Below are 16706 nucleotides of genomic sequence, written 5' to 3' on the forward strand. Positions count from 1 at the left end.
GGAATATGTAGGATATGTAACAAACAGAAGGGAAGGCGCAGTCCTTTATTTGAGATTTCTAACCCAAGTTAAAGCACAAGGGGACGCCACTGGAAGTGTCTAAGTGGGTGGCTTGTATTCAAGATGCAGCTGCCCCTCAGTATCCAGGGAACTGGCTTCAGAATAGCCTCCTCATGAGTGGTCAAACTTTGAAATAACCTATGTACATCTCCAGTAAACTTCAAATCATCTCTAGATTTCTGATCATAGCCAACACAGTGTCACTGCTGTGTAAATAGCCATTACATTGTATTACTTGGAGAGTGTAAGAAAAATTCTGAATATGATCAGTATGTATTTTTTTCCTAAATGTTTCCAATCTATGGTTGGTTGAGTCTGGAACCACAGGTGTGGAGACCTGACGGTATGTAGTCTTGCTGCCATGTAGAAAACATATGACCAGGAGAAATGTAAGTAGTATCTGCCACTCCTGTCAGTCTGTGCACATAAATAATTAATCAATAGTGGCTTCCCCGGGGTCAGACATGCAAAGATGGCCATTGTTGTATAGACAGCTAGAGCTAATTGCACCTGATGATAGGTTTGCAATGGGAAAAGGAGGAAAAAAATCAAGCATGAATTTTAGACTTCTGGTTTAGGTTAGAAGGGAAGATCATTTACTGAGGAAAGGCTAAGTAGGGAAAGGCTACACAAAGTCAAGAGTTCTTTGGACACCAGTTTTGAAATGACTACTAGTATCGTCATGAAGATGTCAAGCAGGCAGCTGGATCCAGGGTTCTGAGAAAGAGCACATACTAAGTGGCTCAGAGTGCTCCCTCTGTGTCCGATGATCTGTGTTTGGAGCTTCATTTACCTTGTTCTTTTACTTTACTAACTTTTACTGATTCTAGGATTTCACAAAGCATATGAAAATGGAGAATAATTAAATTACTAAAGGTCTCACACTTGGAATCATTATCACAAGTAGTTTCCAACAAATTTTGCCAGGCATAGGCTATGTTATTACTATCTCCACAGCAGAAACTTTAAGAAATGTATCACACACATGACATACCTTCCCTCAAAGATTTAGAGTCATTTTGGAAAGAAAATTGAATGTGGTGACACAGGCAGGTGGGCAAATTCTGAGGAGATAGGGGAATGGGGATCATGAGTTTGAAGCTAGTCGAAGCTGCAAAGAAAAATATTTAATATGGTCCATCTGTGTTAAAAGGCGAAAAAAATCTACCAAAGACTTAGCTTGTCACATGATTCCAGTCATTTCTGTTCACAGACTTCAAAGATGTTCTCACATGCCTACTCAAATCACTGAGTTGAAAAGCTTCAGCTTGGCTAGTGGTTGACCCGCTACAAGATGTCAGTTCCCTAAATGCTGTGACTGTTGCCTTATAATGCTGCATCAGCTACAATCTCACTATCAGTTATTCCTTTGTGTTTAGAGAAATTGCTATACCAAAAGTAATTTATGGGTCAATAATATATCTGTTATCAGTCATGAATACTTTAGAATGAAATTAGTTCATATGTCTTTAGGGAATAGGAAGATATTATGTTAGTTATAACCAGGCTGTGTTCTGGTGATCCAGTTCCTGTTGTGAGAATACATATTAGCATAGATGGAGAGACCGAAAAGGTGGCATAAGTTCACTTTCACCTATTCTCTTGAGTATATGGTTTCATCCCAAAGAAGAATGAGGTTCCTGCTTATGTCCTCATTCCATGAAAAGATATCAGGCGCAAAATAAATACTATGTGGATAAACTTCACACAAAAACAAGATGTTAATAGGTAAAAATTGTATCTGAAAAAGCTATTATAAAAAGAGTGACTGTACACTACTATGTTATACAGGCACCATGGCACTGTGACCACCATTGCCATTAGTGATGGCACTTTATCTCTGGAATGCCTTCATTTCAAGAATTGTTAAAGAGCCAAAATTCTCAGCACTCACCCTTGCCTGCATCCTCACAGAGCCTATGTAACACAAACAGTAAAAACCATACCAGTTTTCTAAGTCAGTAGAGTTCACACAGGACCCCTGGAGCCAAAAAAGAGTCATCCCTGATCAAAGATCAAAACTAATTACAGTTACTGAATATAGGAAATAATTTAATCACCTATAAGAAAATTATAGGGCCCTTCGGTTTATTCAGTACATTTTAACCATTTTATAGATTATTAAGTCTAATTTTCAACCCATGAGAGATTTCTTTCAGCAAAGATTATGCTTATAAATCCCCTTTCTAAGAGGCCTGGCATGAGGAGGCACATTCCAGGATACAAACTAATGAGCAGAAAATATTTACGCAATTTATCTACTATAGCATAAATCAGTAGGCATTTTCCAAAGCCATGTCAAGATGGGTTTTTAATTTAATCTTAACTCAGTGTCTGGGAGTATTTATGCCATTAACTAAGTGTCCTGCTCACTAAGCCTTCTGTCCCACTTTCTTTTGCAGCCTCTGCAAGCACATATGTCCCGACGGTGTGCAACGGAAGGGAAGTTCTCGACTCCACCACCTCATCTCTGTGATTGCGATATGCAGTTCAGTTCTCATGTTCTTAGGCTGTTAGACAAAGTGCTCACATGCTGCTCCAGAACACGGAAACAGAACAAAAGAACAACCCTAGTACCTTTTTTTTAGAAACAGTACAATAAATTATTTTTGAGGACTGTTCAGTATATAGTGACGTGCTACAACTTTTTAGGCTGATTTTAGTGCCCCAATAACACCCCTCCCCAAACATGGAAATAACCATTGTTTACAGAGCTGAGCATTGGTGACAGGGTCCGACAGGGTCAGTCTACTAAAACAAAACAAATAAATAAAAATCCCTATACAGTGGCAATATTAGGTAACCTTTTTCCTATGAAGTCTTTTGTAGGTTCTTGTTGTAACTAACTTAGGGTGAGTTTCTACGTTGTATATTAAAGTTACGTTATGTGTAACAGATTGTTTTTCTCAGTACAAAATAAAAAGTATCTGTATTAATGTAAAGATAACCAGAATAAAACCTTCGAGGTTTTCAAGCATGATGGATAACGGTTTGTCCTTTTGGATCACTCAAGGTAATTTGAATATGTACATTTCAAGTCACCTTCTCTTGTTAATGTTGGAAGTAATTGTCTAACTGAGCTTTTCTTCACAGTCACATATTTGAATGGAGTTGTAGCCTTGCCAAAGGGTTATGAGTGGAATTCTACTTTTCTATAGATGACAGTGATCAGAAATAGGCAATGGGTGATAACATAAATATAAGACCAGTTCATGATTATGCATATTATCTTTTTAAAACTATGACTATATAACAGCCCAGAACTGTAAAATGAGGCAAAGGCTTTCCTATATTCTGAATAGAGAGCTATGACCTGTCAGAAAAGGTCTGGTGGATCTGATGTTCAAAAACAACCATAATGACTAGAAAAAAAGCCAGAAAGCATCTAATAATTCCACTGGGAATTCACTCTTGCCCTTTATAGATGAATGGAGAAGTAGAAATCCTAGAGATCTTACTTCCCATTGCTTTCCCAAGTCCTAGGAATGATGTTCCAGCACACAGACTTATCATTAAATTTAAATATTTTACTAACCTAAAATAAGGCATGAAATACTTATTACTAAATACTTCCCTGTTTCTATCAAACTTTTAGTTGCAAATAATTAATGGTAGAAAAAATATTGAGAATACATCTGTCTGTAAATGCTCTATCATGTACACAGGGGCAGAGAGTACATTTATTTCCTGTGATGATGGGGGGAAAATGCTATAAACGATGTAGTTTCAAACAACAAAAATTTATTCTGTCACAATTAAGGAGTCAGCAGGACCAGCGGCCTTATAGATAGTCAAAGAAACGATTCATTCCATTCTTTCTCTAGCACCTGGTAGTTATATGCTTCCTTGGCTTATGGCCATGTCATTTCAAACTCTGTTCAGTTTTCATATCACATTCACCATGTCTGTCTTGTCCTTTGTCTCTTAAAATGTCATTTGTCATTAGATTTGGAACATCTAGATAACCCAGTATGCTATCATCTTGATGTTCTTAACTATATCTGCAGAGGCCATTTGTTTGGTTTTGGTGGTGGTGGTGGTGGTGGTGGTAGTGGTGAAGTTTTTGTTTTAAAATAAAATCGCATTCTCAGGGATCAGGGGCTAGGATGTGGACATATTTTTGAGAGGCCACCCATGTAGCCCACAACAGAAAGACCGATGCGTCGAAAAAGCATGCACCAGAGCTGTGGATATATATATTTGTTTTGAGTGTATGAGAAAACATTTTAAAAGCAGGACTTGTGGTGAAGAATGACTGAAGAAGTAAAGAAGAATTAAATACATGACAGGCAGTATTTGAAAGAGTAAAACGTGATAATACTATATTTAATATGTCTAGACATAGTGGACAGGGGCATGAAGACCAAAGGGGTTGGCCTTGAAAGAAATAGGATACTAGAAAACTTTCTCTCCTGCATGCATTTGAATGAGCAACCTAAGGAATCCAGCTACAACCCACCAGATGCTTAAAACAATGGTGCTTACCACTGCCTGAATCCTCACACTCACATAAGTACCTGAAATTTGGGGAGTGAACTAGGGTAGGTTGGGTAACAGATTCAAAGACACTAAACAGCAAAAACAAATTCCACTCTGACCGCAGTTGGCATGAGAGCCAGACAAGCATGCTCAGAAGGAGCATCTGCTTGGGATAATGGCTGAGGAAGGCTGATGTGCGCGATTGAGCTCCGTCCACTGATGGAAGGTGACAGTCTGAGGAAGGCAGTATCAGCTGGGCTGTTCCCAGGCACAGCTGATGCCTCTAACAATCAAGATCCACTGACTGTGGATCCTAAAGCAAGACCTTTAGGGTCATGTCTAAATCTTGGGAAAACGGTATTTTGAAGGCTGGGTTTTGACCCACACCCACTACATTTTATGCCCTCTCAGGACACTGAAAATCATTCACAGGCAGCTCTGTCATTTTCTCCACCCTTGCTACAAAGCCTTGTTTCTAATTAGAAAGTGCACCATCTACCATATGATCCCTAGAAATAATTTTGTATAAGCATTCAACATATGTGTGGAAAACAGATGCTATACGATCTTTTCTCTTATGTAAGACATTTTATAAAAAAAATAGATTTGGAAGCTTTTTTTTCTATATTAGTAACAACATTTCATCCTTCCAGAATGTAAAGCTGATTGATCCATCTCTGCAAAACTTCTCTAAATTTTAGAACCCCAAGCTAAATAATAGTCATAAAAGAAACTTTCAGAGGCTAGCTATCTACTTGCCTTATGTTTCTGAAGAGTTACTGGACTCTGCATCCTCTCTAGCTTAAATATTAATAGGATTTCCTGCCCACCCAAGCTTAGCATGGTAAAGGAAAGTTGTTCCTGTTTTAAAACTTCAAGGCAAGCTGGCTTCTGGACGACACAGAGGACAGATGTCAAGAATGGCTGAGGAAGGTAATCTCTGTCTTTACAACCTCAAGTCCACATGATCTCTCAGCTAGTCCCTGCTTCATCTGCTTGACTGTCCTGATCATTCTCAGTCCCATAGTCTGTCTGAAAAAGGCTGTGGAGGCAGGAGATGTGAAAAGCCACATAGACAGATTTGAACTGGAACCCTGAGGTAAAGGTGCACACCCAGGGGTGAGGCAATCGCCCACCCTACTCTGCAACAGCTGGCTTAGATTTACATAATTCTTACTGGTTTACTTAATTTGAAATGCAGCCAAAAGAATTTTAAAATCAGTTATCTGACATAAAGGAAATACTGCCCAATCTACTCCAATTTCATCAAAACTCATAAGCTTTTTTAAACAGAATCCTCCTTCCAGGAGTTATTAAAATGAAGAAAAATCCAGCTAAAAAGGTCTTAATTGACATTTCATTTAAAGAAATTGGAGGTGTTTACTGAACCAACAATCACTGAAGGAAAACTAAATACAATTTTAGTTTCATATTTAAAGAGAATCTGGTAAATGGGTAAGCACCGAGGTACATCGTACATGAACAGATGCCATAAATAAACCAGGGAAGAATCTATAGTACCAGGTCTCAAGAGTCCATACTATTTTGTATGTCAACATCCCATCCTCAGAAGCTATCATCTACCTATCAATATGAGAACATAAGTGAGCCACACATCCCACACTAACCAAGCAGCTGGCTTTCATGAGTAAAATAGAAACACATTAGCCTCCCCTTAGGAATGACCATGAGCCATGGGAAACAATGTAACCAAAAGACATCAAATTACACTGGCCAGATGGGACTTACAGAAGCAAACTGCCAGTCACCTCCTGAGAACCCTGATGGTGAATAACTGGACTCCAGTAATTCTTCCATGGTACTGACCGAAGCCATCATTTTTGGGGAAGAAGAATGACAAAACTCTACACAAAGGTACTATGAAATGTTTTTAATCCTAAGAAAGTTATGATTATTAGTAACCAAAGAGGAGAAAGGTCAATAATGATAAAATTCAGTCTTTTAAATTGAGTGAATACATATCAAATTGCTCAACATTGTTAAATGGCATAATATAACTTATCCATAGAAGGCATGTTCTCATCCAGTGGGAAACTGACTTAAGTATGTTTTGATACAGTGCTAAGAGATGTTATAGGAAACAGTTGACTTAATGAAGTATTTAAGGCTCCAAAGTATGCCTTTAAAAAAAAATAATATCTTTTTCTAGCACTGGTAGTGATTGGGGAAGTAAATGTCAATGAAAAGTCATAGAAACATAATAATTTGTTTATACCTTTGAACATTTTACTAGGCTTATCAAAAGCCATACATAAAACTAAGCAGAATTATATAGCTAAAATTGGTCTGCATATTCTCCTCATAATATTCTCTCTGCCATCATTCTTCAGCTCTTAGAATAAAATGACAAGCCAGGGGAATCCAAAGATGAGACTGAGCTGACAAAAGTCTATTTAATATCTAAAATTAGAAATAAAATAAATAACTTCTTCAATATCAACTGCATTTTCAGAGTTCATTAAAATTTAAGGCATTTTTGACATGTCAGAGATTTTAGTCCAGTGACAAGCGAAAACGAACTACCTGCGAGCAAATCCCAATTATCTCTACAGCTTGGAACCTGCACGGTAGAAGCAGCTCTCTGTCCAGTCTGCACACTTCTGCTGGCCTCCTCTGGATCATACTTCAAGTGTATTTCCACTCTTATGACTACATTTTGATTATTTTGATAGGGAAAGGATGTCAATACTCTGATAGTGGGGCAAAAATGAGCAAAGCCAAATAATCTCTCATTCAGAATAATACCCAAGAAATTATGCTAAGTAACATTCAATCTTAGACAAACAATAGCACAACATCATTTATTTCTATGTTTAATAGTAAGTACACACACACACACACACACACACACACACACACACACACACACAAAACCATTCTTTTAGTGATGGCAAAAAGGTCCAGTTTTTACCCACTGGCCAATAAGCACAACTATTCATTTATTCATTTTTCTCTCATTTTTCACAAAAATAAAGACTACATCACCCACAGAATCAAACATTATAAGTCACTGAAACACCTCGGGCAAAAACATAGTTAAAACCTACCCGTGGGCCCTGCCTCCTTCAGCCAATCAAAAATCTCTTTTAATTTTTTAAAGATTACAGTTTACTGGAAACAAAACAGAACATCTTAGACCAACAACAGGAAAGATACTCTCCTCCTTTCCAGTTCTAAAAGTTTATACAAAATTGGTCAAATTCACCTTCAAACTTCTTCCAAAAATAATATCCAAGTCACACTAATACTCATAATCCATCATAAGGAATGTCACAATTTCTAGATTGCTTTTGAACAGGAACAATATGCATTCCATAGCTGCTAATAAAATTCTTACTATGACTACAAGGATATGCATTTCAAAAATTGAATCTCTTCCTTATTGGCTAAAAATAAAATCTTCCAAGAAATTCAGGATCCTCAAAGTCTCGTAGCAAAGAAAAAATAAAAAACCACCAAAGCTCTGGGGGTCTGCCTGCAGTGAAGGAAAAGCCCAGGGACATCTGTGGAGACCTTGAGCTGCCCAAACAAGCAGTTATCTGTTCTTGGAGACAAGCCATCCCTCCTCCTCCTTGCTGACTGTGCAGGGGTCTGATAAACAAGGAGTTCCACCTCCTTTATTCTTCAGCAACACGCGCACGGCTTTAACCCTCTGACTTCTGATAACACTGGACTGTTTGAATTAAGGGAATGTGGAGGTTTCTCCTTGGATTTCATTCCCTCCCCCTTAAGATCCCTTCAAGCAATTAGTTAAATTCTTCAGACCAGTTCTGACAAAGGTGGAATTTTAAAAGCGATAATCAGCTTTGATAACCCAAGTAAATAACTTCACAAAACATTACTGATATCCTAGGCTTCCAAAGTCAAGAGAAAATATCCTCTGAAAATTTATTGTCTTTCATCACTCACCATTTTAATAGAAAAGATGTTTGAAAGTCTTGGAGAAATAAAGGGAAAAATAATTATAACTTAAATTTTTTCAAATCTTCCCCAATTACAAGACTAAGACATTCGTGGGAACACAAGGCATATGCTTGTGTCTGCCTTCCAACACACATTTCTTATGTAGACATCATAAAGAATTAAAGTTTCCCAGTAATTATATGGCATGCATCAGCAGTGCATTGGTGGGTTTCAGCTATGTGTATATACAGCTAAATCTCTTCCTGAGTTAAGCTTCATCTTCAGTGAGACCCAAACCATCTGTCTTCTGTAGTTTGACAAAGTATGTGATGTGTTATAAGGCAATCAGTATGGCTGCCTCCTCCTCTCGGTGGTACGCCTCCTCTGTGACATCACAGATGTGACAGGTGTGAGGAAAGGTCCGACGAGGTCCTGAAAAACTAAAGATCAGGTGTCCTCGCTCATCAGTCTGAACGTTACAGCACTGTCCCTTCAGATATTGGGGCATCTTGAGGATTTCAGCTGAACAGATTCAAAGTGGTCATCTTTTTCCTAAGGGGGAAAACATAAAATAAAGTCAGCTCACTGAAATGCCAATAAGATTTTAGGATTTTACTTGCCATAATGAAAGTTCCCCAACTGCTTTAACCTATGAACCTGCCACTTACAATTAGGGTTTCACATTTAAAGTAAGGTGGAAATACAACCAACGGCGAATCTACCCTGAAGGACAACTTTGATGCCCAAGCGATAAGACAGACAACGCCAAAATAGAAACAAACACAAGATGGAGCAGATATTGGAAGATGGAGCTGTGATTCCTCTGAAGAAAGAAGCCACTGAGACCCTTCCTGAGGACACTCCCGACCTTGGTATGAAATCAGTGACCTTGACATGCTAATTGTAGGCAAAACGGAACTGGCAGACATTCATATGTGATAACACAGGCTGAATAGTAAGAAGAGTAACAGCCCAAATGAGTTAAGTTGATTTATGTGTTTTCAGGGAATCTTTTGTGAATGTGCCTACTGAAAGTGTTAGCAAAGTCATATAAGGTAACAGATCAAATGTATAATTCAAACATGTTATTGCTGGTATATATAAATATACTCACAGAGGAGGCTAGTCTTTAATGTGGCAAAAGAGAAATAGGAGGTTGAATATCTACAAATGCTTTAATTGTTAAATATAGAAGTTTTTTAAAGCCTTGTGGAATAGGAAGAAGCTCTTTAAAAACAAAACAACAACAACAAAAACCAGCCAGGGTTAGGGTAAGTTAGGTGAGGGTTAGGGTAAGTTAGGTGAGAGTTAGGTTAAGTTAGGCGAGGGTTAGGTTAAGTTAGGTGAGGGTTAGGGTAAGTTAGGCGAGGGTTAGGTTAAGTTAGGTGAGGGTTAGGGTAAGTTAGGTGAGGGTTAGGTTAGGTGAGGTTAGGGTAAGTTAGGCAAGGGTTAGGTTAAGTTAGGTGAGGGTTAGGGTAAGTTAGGTGAGGGTTAGGTTAGGTGATATGGCTCAAAGGGTAAAAAGAATTGGCAATCCCCAGGAACCAAACCACACAGTGGAAGGAGATAAGGTAATTCCACCATTTGTCTTCTAACCTACACACACACTCACACTCACACACACACTGTGACACATGTCTAAAACAGATAAATAAAATTTACAAAAGAAAATACAGGTTGAGGTGTAGCTTAATGATGAGGTACCCACCTAGCATACACGGAGCCCTAGACTCCTTCCCTTAGTTTAAAGGGAAGAAGGAAGGGAAGGAAGAAGGACAGAGTGAGAGGAAGGGGAAGAAAAGAGGGAGACTGAAGGTAATCAGCTATCAAGTCCCTGCTGAGAATAAAAGTGTGCTAAAAGTTACGTCATATGAGAAAATGACAGGGAGCAGACATTGAAGAGCTGACAGAAAGGACCTTGCCTTTGGTTTTTCCTGAATAACACCCAGTATATTTAAATCACACTCTACATAGGAACCCACTACTTTTCCATGCTATTCTGGAAAGATGAGCCTCTGAGAGATGGGGCTAACGTCCTCAGTATTCTTGCTGACGGGCTCCTTAAGAACTTGTCTGCAGTTTCATGTTGACCAGGGTTCAACTAACTTTTAGAATAACTATGAATAGTTTGAATTACTAGGACCCCACTATAGGCGGGACTAACAGAGAGGAGAATTGAGAGAACAGGAAGCTGGGTGAGAGAGACACTGCCAGCCGCCATGATGAGAAACAGCATGTAAAGATGCCGGTAAGCCACGAGCCATGTGGCAAGGTATAGATTAATGGAAATGGATTAATTTAAGCTGTAAGAACAGTTAGCAAGAAGCCTGCCACGGCCATACAGTTTGTAACCAATATAAGTCTCTGTGTTTACTTGGTCGGGTCTGATGGCTGTGGGACTGGCGGGTGGCAGAGATTTATCCTGACTGTGGGCCAGGCAGGAAAACTCGAGCAACACCCCACAGCATTGAAGCCAGGACTACACTTTAGGGATACACCTGAGTATAAAAGCTGCCTGCCTCCAACAAGCCAATGGCATATTAAATGTTTAGAGTATCAGAAATAACCTAGAAAGGAAATCTGAGGTTCTGTGGTTTTTTCTTGAGAAGATGTAGCTCAACACAATCATAAGGGAAATGGAGGCATGTACTTGTCTATTCTCGGGGTAATATTTAAATTCAAACACTTAAATCACATAGGGATCATAAAGCCACATTCTTTTCATTCCAACAGAATTATGCTCCTAATGATGATATCGTAAGATGCATATACATGGCTATATGTGTATGCATAGGTGTCTATATAGTTAGTTATGGTGCCACTAGTAGAGTGAGACTTCCTGGTGGTAGGAAGCAGATGTCTTCCTCTCTAAACTTCTAAAACAAGACTCAAGACAAGCCTATCACATTAGGCAAATTGTTAATGAGCAGTTATGGAAATGAATGGACGGACGGTAGAGTGTGCTGATGTATGCCTACATGCCTGTAGCCCACTTGGGAGGTGCAGAGGATTGAGGGTTACACAGCGGGACTCTGCCTCTAAAATAAATGCATTGAAATATCACATTATAGAAGACAAACAGGAGACTGGGCTTTGGGAAATGGCGACTTCTTAGCTCTAGCACCTATTAGACAAATCAGGATCTTCCCTGTAAGGATGCCACACAGTATAACTTTTCTAAGCCCTGGACTTGAGAATCTGCACAGGCTCCAGGAAGCTTTTCTACATATCCTACAACACCTCTCCCACTCTGTTTCCTCTCCTCTGTGCTAAGAGACCCTACTCCTGCTCTTGTGATACTGGGTGACCAGGTACACATGCATGATGTGTCTCCATAATGTCTACTGTTAAAAGTAATGATAAAGTTATCACATTCCCCCAAACGAGAAAAGCATCTTATAGTACCTTATAAATGATCAGAGAATAAACTTTAAAAACACACAAAAACTTAATTGCAGTTTTCTTTTAATTGCTGAGTGAAGTCAAGGCAAATAAACATGCAGATGCAGTACAGCACTAGGAAAGTACCAAATAAGTTATGGCCTTTAGAATATGAGCTAAAGCAAAGAGATGTAAAAATGTATAGCTTTGCTTGTTCAAATCATGGATACCCATTGTTAAGTGGTATATACAAGATTTAATGTACACAGTAGCTCTCTCCAAACACTAGAAATAGCATAGGTGTCCATTAGAAAGATGCATCCAGGTAATACTGCATCACTCATGAATAAAAAGTTTTTCACTCCTGATTAAAACAGAGTGTATGAATCTCACAAATTTTCTTCAGAGAAAAAGACAAATTTTCACAGAATATGACACACTGTATGATGTGATCGTGTGAGGCTCTGAAACACACAAAACTAATCTATGGTTTAAAAGATTGCTACAGCACTTGCCTTTGGGAGATCAGAACCCAATTCCATGCAAAAGAACTAGAGGTCACTTTCAGGAGGAAAGTGTGCTAAATTGTCATGGAACTTGAAGTATACACCTTTCCCAGAATTCATCAAATCATGTGATAGTCACAATGCATGCACTTCCCTTAAAATATATATCCTGAAGTCTTTAGGGGTGAGTCATATTGAGGTCTGCAGCTTACTTTAAAACAATATAAAAAGACTCCAATAAAAATGTAGAGAGATGGGCAGATATGCAACAAAGCCAATATAATAAAATTAGGTGGGAGGTTAATGGTTTTATCATATATAATTGTTTCATATTTTCTACGATAGTTCAAACTTTCATTTTAAAAAATAAAAAAATACAAAAACAAACAACAACCAAAAACTCTTGACATAACTGGCAAGATTTTTCCCCATTCTTCATGAGGTGGTCTTCTCACTGCGGTAACCAATTCCTTTGCTATGTATGAGCTTTTTAATTTAATGTAGTTGTATTAATTCTTGAGATTACTTTCTCTGCTACTGGAGTCCTTTGCAGAAAGTCCTTGTGCAGAAAGCCTGTGCCCTGCCTAGATCCTAGATCCTGAAGAGCACTTTTGTATATTTTCATCCTGCAGGTTCAAATTTTCAATTTTTATATTAAGGTTTTGATTCACTTTGATTTTTGTGTGTGCAACGTGAAGAATGAGAATCTAGCCTCGTTGTTCTACATGTGGTTATTCAGGTTTCCCAGGATCTGTTGCTGAAGAGGGTGTCTTTTTCAATATGTGTTTTGTCACTTTTGTCAAAAATTAATTGGCTGTCACTGTGTGTGCTTATTTCTAAGTCCTCTGCTATGTTCCATTGGTCTACATGCTCGTCTTTGTGCCAGTACCACACAGTTTTTGTTACTATTGCTTCATTATATAATTTAAGATCGGATATTTCACCAGTGCTTAGAATCGCTTTGGCTATCCAGCATCTTTTGCACTTCTCTATGAATACCTAGAACCTATAAAGCACTGCAAAAACCAAACACCAAAATCATTAGATTAATAAATAGGCTGAAAGTTAATAAACACAAATGTCCAATAAATTTTTTAAAATGTGTTCAACATTCTTATCCAGCAGGAAAAGGGCGAATTGAAGCTGCTTTGAGATTCCATTTTACCCAGTCACAATTGCTATCAAGACAACAAATGGTAACAAATTCTGGCAAAACTATGAGAAGTAAGAAACGCTTAGACATTGCTGATAAGAAGGTAAACTGGTGGGGCCCTCGTGGAAATTAATATAAAGGTTTCTCAAAAACTTAAGAATAGAACTACCATGTGATCCAACTTTATCTCTCCTGGTTTTCTATTCAGAGACTTAACTATGAGTACAGGGATACTTCTATACCCACACTTATTAGTGTATTATTCATAACAGGGAAGAAACAGAACCAGCTTAGATGTTCATAAACATAAGAAAGGATAAAGTAATTATGATTATATACATACATCATGGGACTTTATTCAGCCAGGAGGAAAAGCAAGATTATGGCATTTGCAGCGGGGGAAAGTGGATGAAACTCTAACTCATCCTCTGAGTGAAATAAGCCAGTTTAAGAAGGACAAAACACTGCATGTTTTCTCTTGTATGTGCATATCTGGGTGGGTGGGGGAGGTGCTGAAACTAGACAGGGCTACATAAGATGGGAAGAGTAGATCTTAAAAAGGTGGGAGGGGGTATAGGAATGGAATACATGTGATATGAAAGAGGGGTGGGCTACTAATGTCTGAAGAAAAAGAACAAGAGTGGGGAAGAGGGATGGGGGGGCAAGGGAGGGAAACAAAAATGTGTAACATGTATGTGTGAAATGTTAGAATGAATCACATTACTTTGTATGTTGACTTAATTATTGAAAACAATAAATTTTTCAAAGCGGACAAAAGAGCACACTGAACTTGTTATATTAAAAATGAATATTCTGAACTTTCTCATGGAGAAGTATCTCTGTTGATCTCTATTTTTTTCTAAGAAAGTTTTCCATCTTTCAATGTTCTGGCTTTAGTATAATGGGTGTGGGCACCACAATATAAGGAAATGCTTCAAAGTCTTTGTAATAGTTTAACTTACTCTTCTCCTGAACAATTCCAGGTATTCTTTAAGATATGGCTTAAGCATTATTTTTCCTTTAAATATCCCCTGGCATGTAAATGATCCTTCCCTGGAAAATACTGCCCAGTAAAGAGAAACCTGGTAAACTATGGGAGGCTCTTCTCTCTTGACTTCTACACACTAAAGACGTGGATTATCTTTCATTCTAAATAATCTCAAATATGTTAATAAAACTCGAATTACTGAATGATAGAAATGGTACCTTCTTCCAGAGCAAAGGCAAAGCCTGCTTACAGACCTGAAAGCTCAAAACAGAGCCTCCAGATATGGAGCACACAGGAAGCACACTATTACAAAGTTTTCCAAGACAGGGGTTACTCTTCCATAACACAATATACTGTATATGCAGGCATCTTCTAGCATTTTCCCCTTACAGAAGGTGCAGATCAAACTAAACAAAATTGGCTGCTTTTCCTACTGTGGATAATCGAATGTGTTTTGTTTCTAACATGGGATACTCAAGCCTTCTAAAGAATATGAAACCATGGTAGACCCACGTGTTGGCTTGCAAGTACAGTGACATTTCAAAATCATTAGAATTCTTCACGGTTTTGCTAATGGAGACATGGCTTTGTAAATAAGGCAGGATTCAAGTTCCAAATGCTGATTAACATGTATTGACAGAAAATGAATCCCCAAGACTTTAAAAAGATTGCAGCAAACATGTTGACCAAACTCCCAAAGCATAAGGGGTCCTACATTTTACTGCCGGATAATGAAAAGGAACAGGTGAAGAGGCAAGTAGACTATGGGGTTTGAGGCCAGCTCCTGAACAGTGCCCAGATATTAATTCTCCCCTGAGCAGAAGGACTTCCTTACTAATCAGGCTGTTAGCTTCAGATATAGAACTGAAGAACAAACACAGAACTTCATCCTGGTAAGAAGGAAGGATTTATTTTATTTTAGATAAAAATTACAAAGACAAGTATCTATACTCAGCACTAAAGGGGGCGTGTGAAAAGCACTAGTGGGTTGAAGCCTGATGAGTTAGAATTCTGGCTAATTTTGGAGATGTTGAACGACCCAATGTCTGTTAGAAACTACAACAGCTTGGCCATCTTAGGTTTCAGAACATTGAACTCTACCAAGCTGTGCCAATTACTTTATGCCACTGTGACCAACAACTTGAGAGAAATAAAGCAAGGGAAAGATTGTTTTGGTTCAGAGTTCTGGAGGAATTGATCAATCCTATGAGGAAGGCATGGCAGAACAGCCACATCCCAGCAGATGGGAAGCACAGAAAGTAAATATTAAGAAGGAATCACAGCAAGATAAAGACCCTAAGACACACCCACCAATGACCTGCTTTCTCTAACAAAGACCCACTTCTCAATCATGTGCTTAAATGAGAGTCTTCATAATTCAAGAATTTCTCAAAACATGCTCACAGGCATACCCAGAGGTGTGTTCTACCAATCTCTGAGGCTTTTGCCAAGACAACAAAGCTAACAAGTTTATACAAGCCAACTTTAGACCAATTAATGACAATTCAGTTAGTAAAGTGCTTGCCTTGAAGGCACATGGACCCAAATTAGGTCCCCAGAGCCCACGTGAAAAGAACATGGAGTGGTAGGCTCTTAAAATCCCAACAACAGGGAGAGAAAATAGGCCAATCCTTGGAGTTTGCTGGGTGAGCTTCAGGCCAATGACAGATCTTGTCTCAAAAAAAAAAATGTAAACTACACCTGGGGCCAGACCTTTGAGGAATGACCTCTGGCCTCTACACACATGCACACACACATACATGTTCACCCCTCCCCATATACACACATACCTACACATAGAAGCATAAATAAACATGCACACACACAAACTTAATTAAATAAAAGCTAATAGAAAAAAAGGCTTCAAGGTTTTATGCATTTCCTGACTAGCGATTACAGAGCATTGGTTTTCTCTGGGAGATTTTCCCAAAAACAAATTCCCACAAGCACATATTGCAAGGAACTGACTAGTGTTTGAACTTGCATTTAGCTCCAAGATGGATTTCTAAGGCATAAGGAGATCAGTGTATTATAAGAAATTGACCAAATAGAATCCAGATAAAGTGTTATAGCCAGGTATAATGTAGGAATTTCCTCTATCCTTTATGTTAAGTATAAAGAATTACCCAAGAATTAACTAGATGCAATAAAAAATACACCAGATTAAAATAGATTCTTGATGAGAGGAGGGGCTCTGGTATGTAAATCAACAAAT

General features: G+C 38.4%; 2 protein-coding genes across 6 annotated transcripts in view; one reads left to right on the top strand and one right to left on the bottom strand.

Annotated features, from left to right (window-relative positions):
• Window positions 1-3040, top strand: part of Grm3 (glutamate metabotropic receptor 3) — a 216541-nt gene extending 213501 nt beyond the window's left edge. For all 3 annotated transcript variants that reach the window (XM_052722253.1, XM_052722252.1, XM_052722254.1), the window contains one exon: window positions 2463-3040. In XM_052722253.1, the coding sequence (XP_052578213.1) occupies window positions 2463-2536 (74 nt within the window). In that variant the 3' untranslated portion in view covers window positions 2537-3040. The remainder of the gene's footprint in view (window positions 1-2462) is intronic.
• Window positions 3041-6415: 3375 nt separating this feature from the next.
• The window catches only part of Elapor2 (endosome-lysosome associated apoptosis and autophagy regulator family member 2), a 182492-nt gene continuing 172201 nt past the window's right edge, over window positions 6416-16706 (bottom strand). For all 3 annotated transcript variants that reach the window (XM_052722249.1, XM_052722251.1, XM_052722250.1), the window contains one exon: window positions 6416-9015. In XM_052722249.1, coding sequence (XP_052578209.1) covers window positions 8956-9015 — 60 coding nt within the window. In that variant the 3' untranslated portion in view covers window positions 6416-8955. The remainder of the gene's footprint in view (window positions 9016-16706) is intronic.

Source organism: Peromyscus californicus, unplaced genomic scaffold (assembly GCF_007827085.1).
Source record: "Peromyscus californicus insignis strain IS unplaced genomic scaffold, ASM782708v3 Scaffold_6__1_contigs__length_162567912, whole genome shotgun sequence".
Lineage (NCBI taxonomy): Eukaryota > Metazoa > Chordata > Mammalia > Rodentia > Cricetidae > Peromyscus > Peromyscus californicus.